Raw genomic sequence first — 20270 nt, 5'->3', positions numbered from 1 at the left:
CTAGAACTTCCTGATTTGAAGCAATTGATTTTTCTACTTATGTAAGACATGGAAATAGCTTCAAAAACATTATTTTCTCAAGAGATGTTTTGTCACGATATTTTTTTCAAAATAGCAGCAGCTATACAAGTGTGAAGCCTAACTGTAACTCTGCTGACGCTTGGAGAGCATGACTTTAATACACACAAACCCACAATCCAGCAAAGCCAACTATATAAACATTCAGGTCACTGCAGTTACTCATCCTTAAAGGTAAGTAAGCGCTTGCTTTCCTAGATCAAGCATGAACTTCACTATAATGCTAAGCTCAGTGATTTACATGGGATCTGTTTCTCCCCCGCTGTATTGGTTATGAGCACATTAGTGACTGCAGTGAAACTATTTAAAATCAGCAGAACCAAAATCAACAAGGTGCTTCCTCAGTTCCGTTTCAGTACTTGAATGTGGCCAATACCTGGACAAACCACTTGCAGCGACGTCCTCGTGAACTGCACTCACTGCACGGGGTACAAACCTTAGAAGACTACTGAAATCTTGTCTTTTCTAACTGGGTTTCGGAGGTAGGGCATGATTCATGCATCTGACATTCCAATTCTATACTGCAAAGTCTCGTCATCTGCACAAACTGTGTGAAACAAAAGCAATTTAAGTTTCCAGAGAGCGCTGTGGTCTCAGCAAAACTTGAGAAAAAGGAACTTTCTAACTATTACCCAGACTTTGATGACCATCGTGCTTTTGCTGGGACTACGGTCAACTGAAGTTCCCCCACAAAACTCTCGATCTTTAGAAACTGACAAAAGGCGAGGTTTGACAAACTGACAAAACATGACATCTTCATGAGATTTTTTTTCTGAGTGTTGTGACTGAATAGTCCACCTCAGAAGCTGGAATCGGGGGCAGGGCTGGAGAAGGATGTGATGCAGCAGAGAACGGCGTTCCTCCTTCAGATGGCACAACCTGAGTCATCCTGCAACTAGTTTTCCACTTACAAAACAGATTTTAGTGAATGTGTCAAATCGGCATGGTACCTAAAAACAATTTTGCCTGCAGCTCTTTCTGTTGGTACTGAAACATTAAGTAAAACATCGTGTTTTGATTTAAAATATCTGCAATTAAATTTGCTAACCTTTCTCCATGTGCTATCTACGACATATGTTTCCTATAACAGGACATATTACACAGACTACTGTAAGAGAAGATATAGCCAATTCCCTTAACCCTTAAACCCTTACCTATTACCGCTTAATAGCCGATATTATGCTAGTAAACGGAGCCACATGCAGGAGAGTTTTGCTAGGCACAAGCGTCAGGTATTTCACATAATACGAAATCCCCTTTCACCTTAAAGTTTGCTCTCTAGGTAGGTTTGTCCACAAAAAGCTGTTCGTAACTAAGTGGGGAAAAAGCAAGCATCAATAAATTGGTGACTTAATATCACCTGGAAAATAACAGGCAGAGTCCTGGAAAAAAGTAAAGCCCCAAACATTTCCCCAACCTGTAGCCCAGATCTGAGGCAAAACTTTGCATTTTTACGGCGCGAGCAACCCTCTGTCCTCCTGGAATTACACACAGAACAACCGATCAGATCATTTAGAAGTGATGAACTAAGACCAGCATTAGCAATAACAAAAGGGCTGCGCCTCCCGTCCCTGGGGAGGATGTGCTGCTTTATCCCTGCCTTTTACCTGCGCGGGGTGGGAAGCGGGGGCCGGGGGTGGGAGCGGGGGTGGGGGGGAGGGAGGCAGCAGCTGTCCGCGGGTGGGAGGCGTCTGCAGCTGGAAAACAGCAGCTCCGGTTTCTGATCAGATTTGGGGGTGGGGTGGGGTGGGGGGTGTGTGTGGGAAAAGCCAAGCGATGGATCTTCCCTGCTCTTGACAACACTCACCCCTTCAGGACTAAGTCTGCACTAGAGGAAAATAACTGCGAGGGGAAACCACTAATCACACCTCCGTGCGGGAGCGAACGCCGGGGAGCAGCGAGTGCCGCCAGCCCCAGGATACTCCCTGCCTCCAACCTGAAGTGATTCCTCCTGGGTCGGTGCAGTCGCCCCTGCAGTTCACCTTTGCCGGCAGTTAACAAGCGTGCAATTTGGGTTTGATGGAGCTGGGTTTATTGTTCCTCTTTGGACTTACAATTACGTCGACTGCAGGTAACACGAATTTCTTTCTTTCTTTGCCATTTCCACGCATGCACACAAAGAAAGGCTGGGTTTTTTGGTGTGTATGTTTGGTTTGGTTTTGGTTGTTTTTTTTTTCTTTTATTTCTTCTCCTTCCAAAAGGCTGTAAGCAATAGCCCACTCCGACGCGCGGTAAATAACGAGACGCCAAAGACATCATTTGGCCCCACGGAGGATTAAAACAAAAACACTCGCTAGCGATGCACCCCAAGCCTCGGGCTGCGCCCCGCCACGCTGCAGTAAATATAAACATAGCAGTATAGCAGTGCTTTTTTAACGGCCCTGAAACTTTTCAGGGGCTGGTGGCGACGGGTCTTGTTGCAAAAGGGGCTGTGAGGCACTGGGGAAGGGAGTGCGGGGCGGTGGGGGGGGGGATGCTGCCGTGCGGGGGGGGCCCGGGCGCTGCGGTGGGTGGCCCAGGGGGGAGCTGAGCGCCGCTCTCGCATTCCCGCCGTGCAGGGTCGGCGCTGCCCCGGCCCCGGCCCCGCTCCCTGCCGCTGGCGGCCGGCGGCGAGGCGCGCTCGGCGGCGCTGGGGCAGAAGGAGCGGGAGGAGAGCGAAGCGGCGGTGCCGGCCGGCGGCAGGGCCAAGGCGGACGGCGGGGGGCTGCGGCGCCGAGCCCGGCGCTGCACTTGCTACACCTACAAGGACAAGGAGTGCGTCTACTACTGCCACCTCGACATCATCTGGATCAACACCCCGGAGTGAGTGCGGGCGGCGGGGACGCGAAATGGCGGGCCGGGCTGCGAAGGGGGCCCCGCGACCCTCGCGGGCGGCTGGGGGGGGGGGGGGGGGGAGGCGAGGGGGCGGTGTGGCGGCCTGGGCCCCGCCGCGGGGCGGTAACGGGCGGGGAGGGGGAAGTGGGTTCCCTGCCCGCCCCCCCGGGCGACCCCCGAGGGAGAGCGCGAGCGGGGGCGCCGCGCAAGGCGGAGCCGCCCCCCGCCGGGGTCAGGGAGGGGCGGGAGGTGCCGCCCTGCTCGCCAGGTAGCCCGGGCTCCGCCGGCGGGGCCTCCCGAGCCCCCGGGCGGCGCGGCGTGGCGCTCCCTCGCCGCCTTGACACCTGCCCGGCTTCGCGGGGCGGCCCGGCCGGCGGGACACGGGGGTGCCGGGGGGCCAGGGGGACCCCCGGGCGAACGGCCGCCGTCCCGCCCGCCCCAGCCCGGTGCGTTCCCGGTGCGCACCGGCGGGCACGCAGCGGGGCACGGCCGTGCGGGTGTTCCTGGCCCCGCGCAGCGTGTGCAGCCTGAGCAAAACTGGGGCACAACCACGGGGGAAAAGGTAGTTATTTTGCAGGAGAGACCTATTTCTAAAAAAAACCACTCATTGGGAAAGGAAAGGACACTGTGCGTGTGCAACGGCACGGTTTTTGATAAAAATTCATGTGGAAAAATTATTGGCATTGATAATTTTTGAAAACCTCACTATACCAGATTTAAGATGTTACAAAAGAACATCTTTTGCAATTATGGTTTATGGGAATGACAAACATAAGCTTTTGCATCAACTCATAACAAAAACAGTTTTTGAAAAACGCAACATTTCCCATGAATCGGAAATTCTGGGTTTCACACAGGTCAGTGGGGGGGGAGCACGTATGCAGAAAAGCAGGGTCTGGAACGAACACCAGTTAATGAAATCATCCAGGAAGAGTGTAGGCATTGCCTACACCCTAAAGGTTAGAGGCCTCCTTTTCCTAGACTGTTGTATATATCCTGTCTCTCTGAGTAACTAAAACAATCTTAAGGATTTGTAAAGATTTTCATAGACTAGTAGGTTTCAGTCCTATAGCAACCACAGCAATCAGTTCATTAAAAAGTAATCAGGAGACCAGATGAATCTAAAACCAGATTTCTTTTGATGAACTTCAAGAATTAAAGATCTTGGGACTGCACAACTGTGAACTTCTACACGCACCATCAAGGATTCCACTGACTACAGTTTGGGAACATTTGTACTGAGTTGGATCTGCCTTTGATTAAAAGCTTTGCAATTGATTCAGATTAAAATAACAAAAGGAATAGGAAAATAGAAAGTAGCTGTAGAAGAGGTTGAGACAAATGGGGTTTAGGGCACTTAATTTGTAAATTCACATGTGTGTCCTGGCTAGAGGCCATGTCTGAGGACAAGTTTTTTGAACCTCTACCAACCTGTAAGTATCGTGTATTCATACAAGTCATTCAATTCTTTGAGTTCCATACCTGCACTAATCCACCCCAGGATTATTTGGAATTATTTTAGCCAAATATTTATGACTCAGTATATTTAAGTCAGAGCTCACCACTGAAAATGGAATGACATTCCTTTTCCTCTACACACCAAATAAATAGAATTCTGTTAATTTACTCCCCCCCCTTTTCTTTTTTTCAGGATATCCTGAGAATTCTTTCCTATCTGAAGCTTTTGTGCAAACATCACTAAAGAAAGAACAAAAAATACAGAATAGAGATATATAACATTTTCATGATACCTATAGCATTAGCAATGAAGTACGTATAATAGTCCAAATATTAAACAGTTGGGGCTATAAGTATCTGCTTTCTTAACTGTAGTTGTACATAAAATAACAGCAAATCTCTCAGATATGTAAAGTCTACCCGCACTGTCCAGTCTATAGGTTAGCCTGTGACGATTTGACCTGAGTTCTAGGAGATTTTGATTCTTATCACACGTAATTTTTATGCCATTTGACTGGATGTTTCTATGCAAGTAACAGAACAAATGTATTCTATTTTAATATTCAATTTAAATATTAAATATTCACATAGAATGATATGTTTTTAGCTACTGTGCTCCAAAGACATGAACCTGCATAACCTAATAACACTGTTGGAACTAGGTTAACTAGATTGCTGGGGACCCTCTCAGGTTGATAAACAGTGAGTGGATAATGATGGAAAATAGGGGAAGTAGCCCAGTAGGAACTGGATTTTCTGGAATCTGTAAATGCTCATTAGCACTGAGGAAAGTTGGGGAAAGGAGGCCCTCTCAAAGTTGGCTGGCTGCGGTGTCAAGAGTGGTGCACTTTGGCTGGAAGAGCCAGGTGTCTGAACTGGGCTGCCTTGCTCTCCTGCTCCTCCAGCTGTTTCTTGAGACTTCCCTGCTCTGAGCCAGGAAGGTGAGCAATGGAAGGAAAAGCTCTGTTTACAGGCCAGGCAGATGTACAAACCTCCCTCTAAGCTGAAAGAGCGCAGTCTCAATTTTCAAAAGTCCTAGGATTCTTCCTAGAAGTGCTTCTATATGTGAGGGCAGAGGTAGTCACCGAAATAAGTACGTGTGGAGATACTAGATGTTTTGGACCATGATCAGTGTAACAGAAGCAGGCTTAAGATTTCATGTCACATGTCTGAATGAACAGGCACTAATTCTGGCCTGGTGTCCTACTTGGAACAGCGTCTCAGTAAGTCAAAAGGTACTTCTGGATGTGAATGAGAGAAATCAGGCCTGCTTGTGCAATTTAATATCCCAAGAAAGTTACGCTAACTTCTTTGAACTGGAAGTAACCCCTGGGTCTGTACAGACTGGCTGTTTGTAAATGGTGCTGTTACGTTGTTGTTGTACCATGTTGTTAAAGTTTTTGTATTTCCAAAAAATTTGGCTCAAATGCAACTTTGAGGACCGTGCACTCAATGGAGGCCAGGATGGTGTTAAAGATTGGAGTTTTCCTGACATCTGTTGATTCTGATCTTTTTCCTGCTTAGGTACTTATCTTTTCTGTCGTTGTTGTTTTATTTCCTACATCAAACACTTGAATTGTTTTTTATTATTTTTTGCTTTCTGATTTCCCCTGATTTATGTCCTTCACTTTATCATTTCTTATTCCCATCACAAATTCCTTAATATTTTCTGTTTCCAGGTTACTCTCTCCTCCATACTTCAAAAACAAACTTTGCTTCTGCCTCTGGTTTCTTCCCTCTGCTTTTCCCAACTGAAGATGCTGTTAAGCATTGTTGTAATAGGTTCAAAACAAATCTTGGTCATGGCCTCTCCTCCTTGTCTGGAAAAGGAGTTAAAGTTCTTACTGAAACTGTTGGAGGCAGAGTGATGACAGAGGGTCTATTCCTATTCTTGCTGAGAAACCACTTACATCAGCAGAGTGACAGTTGTTGAAGAGCACAAAATTGCAGGATATGCAGCCTCTGACTCTCAGCAGTTATTGCCAATTAAATGAGAAATTACTTCTGCACACGTGGTTCAGTATTGCTTTATACTTGTCCATGAATCACTGCTGCTAAGTCCAGACCACTAAGCGCACCAGTGTTATTTTGACATAGTGAATATTTTATGCTGGGAGCAGTGAGCCTTAAGAGGAAAAGAAGACAACCTAAATCAAGTCAGGTAAGTCAGAGTGATACAATTATGTGGCGTAGCCAAAGGTTGCATAACACAGATAATTTAAAGCTGGAAAATTGTTCTCCCTGATAAGATTGATTACTCAGGAATTAGTTTGCAAGGCTTTTTTTTTTTGCCTTGTCAAGTGATTAATTATGCTTATCTTGGTCTATAGCTACAGATGTTTTAAAGAGGAAAGGACGAATTGTCTTTTAAAACAGTACCCACTGATGTAATACAGCCACAACTTGATGCTTAATGCTATAAGTTAAAGAAGAAGATAGAGGCAAGACTTCTTTTAGATCTACGCTTCTTCAAGGGTGTCCTGTATTTCAGTATGAGCTTGTGCTTCTGACAGCAAAATGTGGTTCAGTTAATGACATTAATATTGCTGTGTGAAGCTTTAGAGATGCTCAGAATGATTAGTAAAAGACGAAAAGGTGATAACTATAAGGAAGTGATACTATCACGAGGACACAATATCAGGTACTCAAGCAGTTTTAATTCTGAAATAAAAGTATAAGAAGAATTTATGGCAACAATCCAGTTTCAGAGGAGAATTAGCATAGATCCACAATGGTGAAGTTATTTCCTCACTCAAACTAAGGACCAAAAATAATAATTTCTTGAAGCGTCTAAATTGAAGCAAAAGGTTTTTTTTCTCAATGACATGTGTTATTTCAGTATTCGCTGTTATGCTCAAAAGAGGAGTAACTGAATGAAATTCTGTGACCATGTTGTAAAGACCAGCTTACATGATGATCTAAGAGTTTTGTCCACCAATTACATGAGTTTCTGAATCAGTAGTGTTGGATGGACAAAGCGAAAGGAAGGATTTGATCTAACATCTTTGTGTTGGCGTCTCTGATCCTCCGTAGTTACACATGTTCTGTTTCCTCAGTCGAAGGAAAAGGACGTGCACTGGCTTGTAGCCTGTTGTTTTGCTCTGCGCGGTGTATGTTGGTAGAGGATATGGTGAGTGTTTCACGGCACGTGGTTACATGGTGACACTACAAGGATTTGGTGTTTTGTCACTTCGATAAAGAAGAAATTCACTTCTGTAACATAAGCAGGTCAGATATTCCTAAGCGGCCATCAAAATTTAGCACTAGGTTGACTCTAGATTGTTCCCCTGTAGAAATCTGGTTTCCTGACCTAATGTGACCACCTGCTGGGGTGAGAAAGGCCTTTCATACACTTTCATTTCTTTGGTCTTTCCTGAAACAGCTGACAAATGCGTCTGTTAGGGGTCCGGGACTTCTTAGAAGCGAAACAGACAAGAGCAGCTGATTCCACATACAATCAGCTCTCTAACAGTTACAAGTCAATGATCTTTGCTCACTCCTGGCTTAGGTCACCATGAGAAAGTCAACTCAGAACGGAACGACTTGTACCCTATCACCGCTTCACTCATAGTTTTGCTCATATATAGGAGGGAATGATGTCTTGGGATGCTGTTCCAAAAGAAAAGACTTAACCAATTGGAAGCTCTTGTTGTAACTGTATGCTCTGCTGGCTAACTTTTCTTTCATAACATATTTTTGTTACCCGCATCTCATTGATGATTGAATTTTGTGGGATGGAAGCCCACATAACAATTTAAAATGCTTTTTATCCTTATGGATATTAAGTTGTATTATAAAGTGTTATAGTTACCCTATTTTTTGAGAATTACCTTCATCATTATATAAGTATAGATGATGTCCCGTATATTACTAGAAATAAAAGTACACAGCTAAAGAACTCTTGTTCAGCAAAACAATTAAGCATTTGCTTATAATCTTAATAGATAAGACTGAAAATATCTGCTAGCCAAAGGCATGATGATGAAACGGTGGCTGCAAGCCAGGCAATTCAAATGAGGAAGCTGATCTCTTGGTTAAACAGTGCACATGGTTAACTATTAGAACCAAGTGCCAACAGGGAAGCGATGAATCTTCTGTTGCGTTGATTTTATTTTCCTGAATGAATTTTGCCCTGCGTTTTGCAGACTTTACTATCCGTGTATTCACTGAAATCGCCTTGTCTTACATGTGTGGATGCTATCAAGATTAGACTATGTGTGTGCACTGTATGTCCTAACGTAGCCTGGACGTTGAAGGAGAAAGAAAAATCTTAACAAGCTAGTAACAATTAAAATAACTAAAGCTGTGGAATCTATGGTCATACTCACTGGTAGAAGAAATACCAAGTGTAAGGCAGATAATCTTCCTTATCTCCATCAATTCCTTCTAAGTTTTTTCATTTAGTTAACAAATTTTTGTGAAAACTTAAATGACAGATTGTAAACATCTCTAATCCTAAAAATCTGAGGATCCTTGGTGTTAAAAAGGCTCACAAATCTTCACATCAGATGGAGAGTAGTTCAAATAGATTTATTGAACATAGTAACAGGCTTCTGCTGTTATTGTTGTGTTTTCTCACGGACAAACTGATTTGATTTTTAGGCCTGTTATTAAAACATAGCTATTCTTAGATATCTAAATCATGTACCAACTTCACACTTCCAGTGTCTTACTCTGAAACGTGCACAGCTTGCTTGCCCTCCACACTCTAAAAGTAGACTATATCCTCTTAGTCTTCCTGTAGAGCTTATTTATAGTACTCACAGTACTGATGTTTTAAGAGCAGTATTCTCAGAAAGACTTGAAATGATTTGGCTCTGCAGACTAAAATCCCCCGTCACCGCAGGAGCTGGCCCTGCTGAAGATGGGGTCAGGGACGAGACACGCTACTAACTAGTGCCTTGAAATTTCACTACTGCTGCTCATGTTGGTCTAATTCTAAGAATAAACAGTCTTGAGGGCTGTCAAACCACAGTCATTTTCATCAGTCTTAAATTTTAACACCATGTGTTTATTTCCCACTGGGTTTTTGTTTTGTTTTCAAACCAGCAGTGGATTTCGGAGTAGCTATACACACTGTGGGGAGCAGTAGAAGCATGCATTAGAGTGTGAGATTTTGTGTACCCTGGTATGGTGGCTCAGAAGCCAGCAATATGTACTCTGAATTTTAGTGTGAAAAAGCTACTACTTGACACTTATTTTGATTCCTTTCATCTGTATTTTCCAGCTGCTCTGCCTTTTGGGATTTACCTCAGTGTAGAACCAGCCCACTTACCAATAAGACACTCTGCCAGTCAGAGGAAAAAAAAGAAATTGTGGGAGTTTGGGCCTCACAGAGAAAAAATGCTGCACGTGATTTTGTTTATTTATTTAAACTAACAATCATATATCATGCCACAGAACGGGGAGCAGGTTAGGGGTGGTACAAGCTACTGAAGGATACGAGGACTGTTGTTTTGAGAGGTATTTCTGTGAAAGAAGGGCTCAGCTGATGAGGTCAGGTGAGCTCTACGCAGCCTCTCTGGGTATTTGGGGTGTTAATGGAACACCCCGCAACCCCCCACCCCCGCTTGTTTCCTGTTTCTTACCTCAAGACATGTTGCCCAGCTTTTCACTCAACAGCTCAGAGATTTCTCTGATTATATTTGAAACAGAAAATACGTAACAGCCTTTTGACAGCTGCAGGAGGAGGATGACTAGGGGTAAAAAGCCTTTGGATTCTCTCACAATACTTAGGTACCACAAAGTCCCAGTAGGAGGGAAATCAAAGAAGTCATGTGGTCAGTGAAAGTAGATGATGAAGCAGGCATGCGCAATCCTTAGCTTATTACCAAAGTTAGCTATAAGTAATTAACTAGTTACTTAACAAGTGTTACTTACAGAATAAGACAAAAAAGAAAGTGAAGGTTAAACCAAATCCAGCAAGGTCATGGAGGTACACCTTTTTGGGTAACAGTAGCCTGTTTGGTATCTGGGAACGCTGACTACTGCTAGATTGAGAATGTGGAAAATAAAGGTGTGGCTATAAAGGATAAAAGTTTGTTTCGTCTGAAAACAATTTTAACTGCACAAAGCTACTCAGAAAAAGTACAGCTTCTGTGAATGGAGGATGTGGTTAGGATGAAAGAAGACCAACAAGTATAGCACTTTGAAGAAGAAGAGGTAATAGAGGAGGTACACCTATTGGGAACTACTCTGTTAAAAACTATACCTGTTACAGAATGAGTTGGAGCCAACTTTCAGAGCAGCCAATGATCTCTTCAGCCACAGAACTGTACAGCATTACTGCAGTAGCTTTGTATTAAAGCATACACAGAAATATCTGTTATTTCCCCCAAGCATCTTTCATTCTGGAGACATTTTGTTTCACTTGGAGGATGTTAGATTTTGCTTTCTTTCCACATTCTTTATTCTCAGTGGTCCTTACAGGGATCTCATACATTTTAAGATTGTCTGAAAATACTGGAGACTCCTGGGAGCCTTGCTGGCCTGGATGCATGCCAGAAAATATATTGCTGAATACTGAAATCACAGCATCTGAGATGACTGCTGCAACCCCCTCATCCCTTTGTTTTGGCTGAAACTCTCAAGTGCCCTGGAGGTATCTACTGTGTTTAAGTGGCTGGGAAAGTAGAAAATAATAGCAGCTCATAGGTCAATTATAACATAGCATGAGAAACTCGGCCACATGTTGTAAAAATTAAACCAATTGGATTTGTCTGCCTGAATTCTGATAATTTACTGTGGTACAAATGAGGGACAGCAGGGCTTAGGCAAATCGTGCTACCCAATCAGACTTGAAGGTAGTAGTCATTCACTGGGTGGTTTTTTTCTGTGGGAAATTCTTACTGATATCACTGGTTCAGAATGGCTGTTTCACTGTTACTCAGTACTTCTTGTCATTTTCAGCAAACAAATGCCTATCTCTGTTAATTTAATGGCAAAAACTTGCTTCAAGAGCTAGCTGACTTTTAGGGGGAGAGTTTTACAAATGTGTTTTGTGGACACAAAGTACAGAAATAATCCAGGTTATTTTGGCATCTGAGTATCCAATCCACAGATCTATGCTTTTTTTTTTTTCTTTTAAAATTCTAGGAGGAACATTGGCTGACCTGAAGATTGCTGTGTGTTCTTTCCATTGCAGAAATCAAAAGATTGTTTCAAATGACAAGAGCACACTGTGCTTTGATTAGCTTTGTGCTGCTCTATATTATACATGGAATTATAATAGATAACAGATCCATTGCACTGACTAATCATAATTTCACTATATGGAATAATTCCAGGTACTGGAGAGTTGTGTTAGCATCTTTTTTTTTTTTTTTGCATACAGAATACAGAACAAATGGCTTATGCTGAAGCAGAAACTATTTCCTTAAACTCATACCTTCTGTAATTTAGAAAGTGCTTTAAAACTGAGCATTCAGACTTTATGCACCTGTTCCCCAGCTGCCTAATCATACTAGTAACTGAACTCTAAAAAAGAGGGTCAATTCCATGTAAGTCTCAGGTTTGTATGTTGCCACACAGATTCCAGTTGAAAGTAGTACCTTGGAAAGGCTGATCCAGAATTGCATAGGTTTGCTTGTTCTCTGCTTTGCAGGGAAGAAGGGCGTAAAGGACACACTGTACATATTAGCTGTTAAATATATGGAAACCCATTTCACTGCTTCAGGAGGATTTTGTTCTCCTGAAGGAAGAAATGATGCATACTGATTTAAAGGTCAGAAATTCAAAATTTCTTGTGAAATATAAACAATAAAAAAATTTGAAAAAAATCTGTGGATTTTGCATAGAAATTTCCGGAAAGTTTGTAAATGGCTCTTAACCAGTACTTTGGCCAGAGATTTGGTCATAACCATAAGGAACACAGTGTAAGGCAACTGGTTGTTCAGGATCCCCAGAAGCCTAGCAGATAGCTAGCCAACAAATCTGCCTCTGCCTCGTTCAGCTCTTCCTCATCTTCACTGTGGAGACACAAACTGCCTTGTGTATACTAAAATTATAGCATGCTTTGATTAAAGAAAACAGATGCCTCACCTAAAATGGAAAGCAGACTTCTTAGCAACACAAATGCTTGGTGACAGTTACATGTTGGAAATAATTCCTACTCAGCATGTAGAAATTGTGATTCCACTTGCCACCCTTTGAACCTGAGCATTGCAGCACAGTAAAAAAAATAGTAATAAATAATAAAAAGCGGCATTTGTTAATCACCTGTAACAATCTAAGATTAAGCATGCTGCTAGGCAAATGGTGATACTTGTTCAACTGAATCACTTTGGCATCTCCTTTCACTTCTGAAGTGCTGAGAAAGAGGCATGAACTAACTTGAAATACTAACATTTTCAGTAGCTGGAATGATAACCATACACACTCTAACATTTGTTTAAATGTTGTGATTTATGAGTTGCATCAGAGCAACTTGCCAGGCGATAAATATCTGCTGTATTTTTTAGCTCTTTCTGAATGCTGTTGGAAAGACTCTGGGTTCCTATTGAAGTTTATCTGGTTTGGGTTTGAATTTTTGGATTAGAAATAAAAAGCAGGCATGTTGGGAGAATTATTATATTTCTACCTCTGATTGGCGAATCTGCACATTAGCTTATGTAAAACTTTTTGCCTGGGCATTCTAGTTAAAATTCTTACGCTTGAAAATGTCATTGCATTGGCATGTATTTCTGGATCACTGAGAAGGAGGTGGTCTTGAATACATTTTCCAAACTATGAAGCATACTCTTATAAGCATTATAACTTTCATAGACCATAAGGCAGTTCATTAGAAAGATCAGAAACAGCATCTAAATTATCAGTTTTCTCCTTTATTTAGGGCTGTGATTCATGGTTCTTATCACTTGTAATTATAATATGTTCTCCATCCCTGTCTGTTTACTGGAATTTACTGTCTCTTAGGAAAGACAGCAGACTGGTAATGGGCCTGTTCCTCAATCACAATAGTTCACATACTGATGTATTAAGAAAAAATGGAAGTTGGTGACGATTCTAGGTAGTCCATTAATTTGCAAACTGCAGCAACTAAGGAATAAAACACATGCTGCCCTTCTCCCTCTCTGGCAATTCAGGCAGAACCTCTGACACGGGACAAACCGCGGCTCAGTCCCATAGATATTCTGATTTAGACAGAGTAAGAAAAATTATTATTGTATTTTGGAAAAGTGGACTTTTTAACAAGGAACCACTTTAAATAACGAAAATAACATACGGCAGTGTTTTATATCTTGTTAGGAGAACGTGGGATGACATCTGCAAAAGCTGTAGAAAGCTGCTTTATTCCCTGGCAAGATATCTGCCATGAAATAGGGATTTCATGTTTGGCTAGACCAAGCAAAAATCATCTTTTCGTTTCAGTCTAAATCTGAGCAGGAAGTTGAGTAACAGAATTTTAAAAGACAGTTTTCACAGAAGGTTCACAATTCCTAAAAATAAAGGAACTTCCTCCTGTTCCTGTCTCTAAATACAAGCCATTGCTTCATAAATAACGTAACCATATCAAGAAGTATAACCATACAGTAATTATTTACATCAGAAATTGCCAAACATTAGCCATTTGTCATTCATTACTCTAAAGTAGATGGCAGTATAGAATTATTAATACTCTTCAATTATAAAACGGGACTCACCCCTAACCCTGAAGACAACAAAAAGCTTTTTAAATGACTGAGAACGGGGGCCAAAATCAAGTCCTAAAGTCTTTTAAGACTAATATGCATATTCTTGGTCTCTCCCATTGTCTGGGCGTAGCCATAGAACAAAGTAAGTAGTGAAAATATCCAAGTTTCTGCATTTAGGTGAGGCAGACCAGCATCTGCTGGAGAAAGACCATCTCATGGTCTCTGACACACAGAAATGCTGCTCTTGATTTTCTATCTTTCAGTATGATTTTATGATAAATCTGTATATGGTAGGTGTGCTCTGGTTCAGGCTGTGAAAGATGAGATGTGCTGTTAGAAGCTCATGTGTACTATAAGTGCAGAGGTTTAAATAAATGCTTCGCATCAACCGTACTGATGTTACATCAAAAATTATTGCAGGGATGAGGAAAAGAGTGTTTCTGAACCTTTTAGCCCACTGTGAGCACAGGGAAAATGGAAATTTTGCAGCTTTCCAATCAATAGCTTAATGATATTTTTATGAAAGCAAATTAAAGCATTACAACTGTGTGAAGTTAGTGGTTCACAGAATCCCAGAATGGCAGGGGATGGAAGGGACCCCTGGAGATCATCCCATCCCACCCCCTGCTTGAGCAGGGGCACAGGACCACATCCGGGCGGGGTGTCAACGTCTCCAGGGAAGGGACCCCACAGCCTCTCTGGGCAGCCTGTGCCCCTGCTCTGGCACCTGCGCAGCAAAGGAGGTTTTCCTCATATTGAGGTGGAACTTCCCGTGTTCCAGCTTGTGCCCGTTGCCCCTTGGCCTGGCGTTGGGCACCACAGAAAAGAGTCCGGCCCCATCATCCCGACACCCACCCTTTAGATATTTATAGGTAAGGATGAAATCCCCCCTCTGCCTTTTCCTCTCCAGGCTAAACAAGGCCAGGTCTCTCAGCCTTTCCTCATAAGGGAGACGCTCCAGTCCCCTGATCATCTCGGTAGCTCTCCGCTGGAGATGCTCAAGCAGTTCCCTGCCCTTCTTGAACTGGGGAGCCCAGACCTGGATGCAGCCCTGCAGATGTGGCCTCACTAGGGCAGAGCAGAGGGGGAGGATAACCTCCCTCACCCTGCTGGCCACACTCCTTTTCATGCAGCCCAGGGCACCGTTGGCCTTCTTGGCCCCAAGGGCACGGTGCTGGCTCAGGGTCACCTTGTGGCCCCCCAGCACCCCCAGGGCCTTCTCAGCAGATAATCAGTTCCAGGCTGATTATTTGGGCTTTGTTCTGTAATCTTCTTGTAACTCTTCTAGATCTATTCTTACTTCTTCTCCCCTGCTTCACCCCCCCGCCGCCCTTTCTCGATATTGAACATGAGATTCTTTTCAGATTTTTAGTGTTTGCATAGTTGTGGGTTGCATAGCCCATCCCTTAAGCACACAGAAACTTTCATGGGTTTCCAGCAGTTCCATATGGCGTACACTTGCTATTGAGATTCTGTAACAGCTTATAGGAGAATAATTTATGGCATCAGTCTAAACTATCCAACATGTTTTGGGGATGTTAGCAGGCAGTGATGAAGCATGTGCTTTGCTGATAATAAAATTGACTATAACCTGTTCAAGAACCCATTAAAGCATGCCAAGCTGCAAGGAAATAAAGAGAACTACCTCTTAGTATTCCTTGGTGTGCTGCGGTACAGTGTGGGTTGTCGTGTAGAAAAGTACTAGCAGATACATGAGGAAGATTATCTACCTGTTTCTCACATTTATAACTTAATGGGTCCTGTTCCAAACATGATGCAGCAAACGGATCATGGTGGCAGTTTTCTCCATTTCTCAATGATAAAATTAAGGGCAAACCAGGCTCTGAATCATGAAGATGACGAACACCGATGTGATGTTACGTATCTGTTGGAAATCAGCACAGCTCCTTTGTCACTTCACACCAGCTATGGCACCGACCGTGACAGATTTTGTGCATTTGTGGAGGGTAACCAGCTCAGTAAAGGAATAAGTAGTAAAATAAGCAATAACCTGGGGATATACTTGTATCAGCTGTTAGGTAATAAAATTTTTTTAGATAGCCAGTGTAGCTGCCAATTAATTCTGCCCATTAAGCTGATTGTCTGCTACTTTATAACTTCATGAAAGCCTGAGCTGATTGAAGAGAAGTCATGATGTCATAGGGAGACGGCCTTACATAAGCATAGGGTTTCATTATTGTGCTGCTATTTATTGATTTGCATCAATAAAGCTGTTTTCTACAGAAAAAGTATGGATTAACATTTTAATTGGCTCCTAAAATATCCACTATTTGTGATTCTCACAACAGGAGGACTGTGCCGTATGGGCTGTCTAACTACAGAGGCAGTTTTAGAGGCAAAAGGTCTACAGGGCAAATTCAAAGTACTTCGCAGTCTTCATTTCGGTGTTCTTGTTTGGATGCTCATGACAAACAGTGTATGCAGTTTTGCAGAAGAATGCAAGACAGAAGGTAGGTATTTTTTCTTAATATTGCAAACTATCTACATGATTTGACTATTTCATGGAGATAAATTAATCAAGTTGCATATATCAAATGAAACCAAGTAAGAAATATATTGATTTTAAATAAAATTCTCATCTCCAGTTGTGGTGGATTAACCCTGGCCAGCAGCCAAGCACTTACACAGCAGCTTATTCACTTCCTCCTTATGTGGGAGGGGGGAGTGAATAGGAAGAACAAAAGCGAGAACACTCATGTGTCACAATCAAGAGAGTTTAATAGGTGAAGGAAAGAGGCCAGACACAGTGCTGTACTGCTCTGAGTTTCTTTTAGCTGTTTCTTTTTATGATGTGGTATTTTTAAAAAAGCAGATCTCCTGTCCAGTAAGGGGCGTGCTTAATATTGCATTGTTTTAGAATGCTTTTAAGTTTTATGTAGTCTAATGAAGGGTAGGACATTGTCATTTTATGGCTGGCTCTGTAAGGGTAATTGATCACAGTGACAAATTGAAAAATCTCTCTTCCCCAGATACGACGGACCAATGAAAAAGACAGAAGAGAAAGACCAATGCAGGGAAAAGGAACACACTTTCCTTCAGTAGCAGACAGAGCTCAGAGGATTCCAAACAGTCAGGTATGCAACAGATGTTTAACACTGAAAAAAAGAAAATTACTTTTCCATAAAGTTTCTTTGTATTTACAGAACTCTAAATTCTTTCAACTAAATATTATCACTTCTTACTAAATAAGAGTAGAATTTGGCCCATGAGTTGTTTGGTTTTTTTTAATTTATTTTGAAAAATAACCTTTAGTATACACAGAACTACTACAACCTTTCACATGCTGATATAGCTCCTTCAAGAGTTAGATTCTTTGGCTATGAGCCAATACATAGTTTAGCAACACTACCCCCTTTTTTCTTTCTTTTTTTTCTTTTTCCAGGGCATGGGCTGTTCCTGTCTATCATGTCTTTACTCATTTAGTACTGCAACAACTTAAGCTACATGTCCCAGTGCAGTGCTTTAGTAAAACTTAAATTGTCAAGGTAAAGAAACAGAACAAACTTCGTGGAAAAGGCATTTGGAAGGAAAAGTAAATCTACTTCAGATGTCAGACACCAGACATTACTGTGAGCTAGTAGCCAGTTTCAAAAAGTTCCAGTTCCTAATCTACCCTTAATACTATTGCTAAATACAAAATGCAAAACAATGGCAGGATAAGCAAATACTTGTAGTTCTGGATAATATAAAGTGCCATTAGAACTAGAAAAGTCTAAGAAACAAAAGAAAGTCACACCATTACCCAAAATCTCTTGCTATGAAGGTGAGCACTTGGATTAGAAGTCCTCAAGTTGCAACTGCTGTCATTATTTGATCAGAGCTAATTAGGCAACCGGGTAGCATTCACTCTGTGTACACATAATCAAGGAGATGAACCATAGTTCTATCAGGTAATAGGGAGTTAGTTCTGAATAATTAAACAGTTGTTTTTTTCTGGTGTGTTTTTTTTTTTTTTTTTTCAAAGCTTTAACGTTTATTTGCTGAAGCTCAGAAGCAAGAACTTAAACTCTTCCTTTAGATGGACAAACTTGATGCTTCAGTCTGATGCCAGTGGAGAATTCAGCAACATGCAACACTCATTTCAACAGCGCCACGTGGAGGGCATGTGAACCTGTATGAAGCAGCTTTCTCCCATGCTCCCCTCGCGAGAGTCTCAGTAAAGGATAATCTTAATCACGTAACCTGCCAGGGAATGTATCACTATTGAAGAGAAGTTCAAAGGCAGATCCAAACTTCAGCACCACGAAGTTTCAGGAAACATTTTTCTGTGTGATTTGAGGAAAGTACGGTAGAAACATACTGTTCCAATTACTGCTTGCAATATGTCCGGAGAATACATCCACAGCTTTATGCAAGCAACTGTAGTTGGAATGTGATGAGTTAGAGAGAGATCGCCTATAAATGAGTTCTCATTAAGAATAAACAGATACAAAATATTTCTCTTGTTAATGTATGCAAGCCTGAATCATCATATTGTAACTTTGTGGCAGATGTTTAAGTGACAGTTTCTATGCAGAATAAATATGAATGGCTAATATAAACATTATTATAAACTATAGCAAGTTAAGAATATACACTGAGTATTAAATAGATTACCTAATTTAAGCACAAATTATTCCTGCACTTCAAAGTTCCATTCAAAAATATTTACAGTGATTGTTTAAGGATGCACTGTAGTTTATGAACAGAACTCTAATTATTCATGCCAAAGAATTTCCTAAAGATGAAAGGGTAGGACTGTGGAATTTCAAATGAAACTTCAGAGAATCAGAGTCACTTGCTGTACTAGACTCTTTGCTACTCTAAGCCCCTACATAGGTTATCATCCACAGTACATACACTCGCCTTTGCTAGTACTATAAATCACGTTTTTATCTTTTAATTGAAACATCATCACTTGGCGATAAGGATTATATCCAGCCCTGGACATTTTTCAGTGTAAATTATTTCTTCAGAAATTATGGACTTGTTCTGATAGGAGGAAATAAGAATACGCTAGGGAAAAAAAAGTGACTTTTGAAAACCTGTTCTGTATTATTTAAAAAGAAAAAATTCCCCAACTTGTGACATTACAGATTTTTTTTGTTTGACTGACCTTCACGCAGACTTTCCCCAGGGCACATAGGTTAAACTGTAACCCGATGACATTAAATTATATTTTATCAGAAGAAAGATGGAAATCAAAAGTAAAATGGAAAGAAATTAACAGTAAAAATGATTGTATAGGCTTAAAACAGTGGTACTAGACTTTGAAACAGGAAAGGGAGGTTTTTGCCAAAATATATATGATATATTTTATATATATGTGGATATATTTCATAAATAAATTATTACAGTTATAAAATTAAATATATCTTTCAGTTATTGCATTTATATCAGTTTCTTACTTGCTGTACAAATGATTTTGTACATTTATAGAAAATAGATTATTTATTGTATAAAAACACTTCAACTTCACATACTATTTTCCAAAAATTTTTAAAAGACGCTGTATAGTTTGTTGGTTTTTTTTTTTTTTTTAATTGAGCTTTGTTATGGAGAATGCTTAATGTTCATTTATAACCACCAACTGGAATTTCCCCCCAAATGCATACGCCCAGGTGATAGAGAAACTTGCCTTTGAGAATTTAGTATGAAAATGTAATAAAAAAATCTTTGATAATAATTATGCATAAAAAGTTACATTTTGATCGTGTGTCCCTTTTGCTATAAATGTAACCCTCCTCTGGCCAAGGTTGTATCGCGGGACAAGCGAGGTGGCAGCGGTCATTGGACTGAGATCTTCTTGCGAACCGTGTTCACTGACTTCAGCTTCCGTCATTGTATTTTTTCTGCCCCCCACATCCCAAGTGCTAACAAGGCTGTCAGTGCCTCTGCAACTGATAAACTCAGCTTTTAGATGAACTGCTCAGTCTACGTTTGGATTTCTACTGTCTCCCCCCCCATTAATTCAATTTAAATGTTGCATTTGAAGATGGATTCACACCTTCCCCAGTTCCACATGCTTTCACTCTATTTTTAGAGTGAAATGTTCACAGAAAAAAAGAAAGGCAATTTGTTGCTTTCTTTGGCCTACAGGTAAGTTTAGCCCTTGAGTAGTGGGCTACAGGGTGTTACTGTTGTGCTTTTTCCTCAAGAAAGAAAAATCCAAGTTTTTTCTATGCGAATGCCACTTGCAGGTGGTTTGGCTTTGGGACTCCGCGCAGTAGCTGAAAACGTTGTGCGGATGTACCGCTAGCAGCTAATGTAAAAATCAGTCTGTCACAA

At 41.5% G+C, this 20270-nt stretch overlaps 1 protein-coding gene across 1 annotated transcript; it reads left to right on the top strand.

The window, feature by feature from the left end:
- The first annotated feature begins 1971 nt into the window (after window positions 1-1971).
- On the top strand, window positions 1972-19043 carry EDN3 (endothelin 3). The gene is made up of 5 exons (XM_075108673.1): window positions 1972-2149; window positions 2637-2880; window positions 16292-16453; window positions 16973-17077; window positions 17968-19043. Exons 1-4 carry the CDS (start codon window positions 2098-2100, stop codon window positions 17043-17045), a joined length of 531 nt encoding a protein of 176 aa, XP_074964774.1. The 5' UTR covers window positions 1972-2097; the 3' UTR covers window positions 17046-17077; window positions 17968-19043.
- The last annotated feature ends 1227 nt before the right edge of the window (window positions 19044-20270 follow it).

The sequence above is a fragment of the Phalacrocorax aristotelis genome, chromosome 13, assembly GCF_949628215.1.
Source record: "Phalacrocorax aristotelis chromosome 13, bGulAri2.1, whole genome shotgun sequence".
Classification (NCBI taxonomy): domain Eukaryota; kingdom Metazoa; phylum Chordata; class Aves; order Suliformes; family Phalacrocoracidae; genus Phalacrocorax; species Phalacrocorax aristotelis.
The sequence above is the reverse complement of the archived record's forward strand: the minus strand, read 5'-3'. Positions and strand labels throughout refer to the sequence as shown.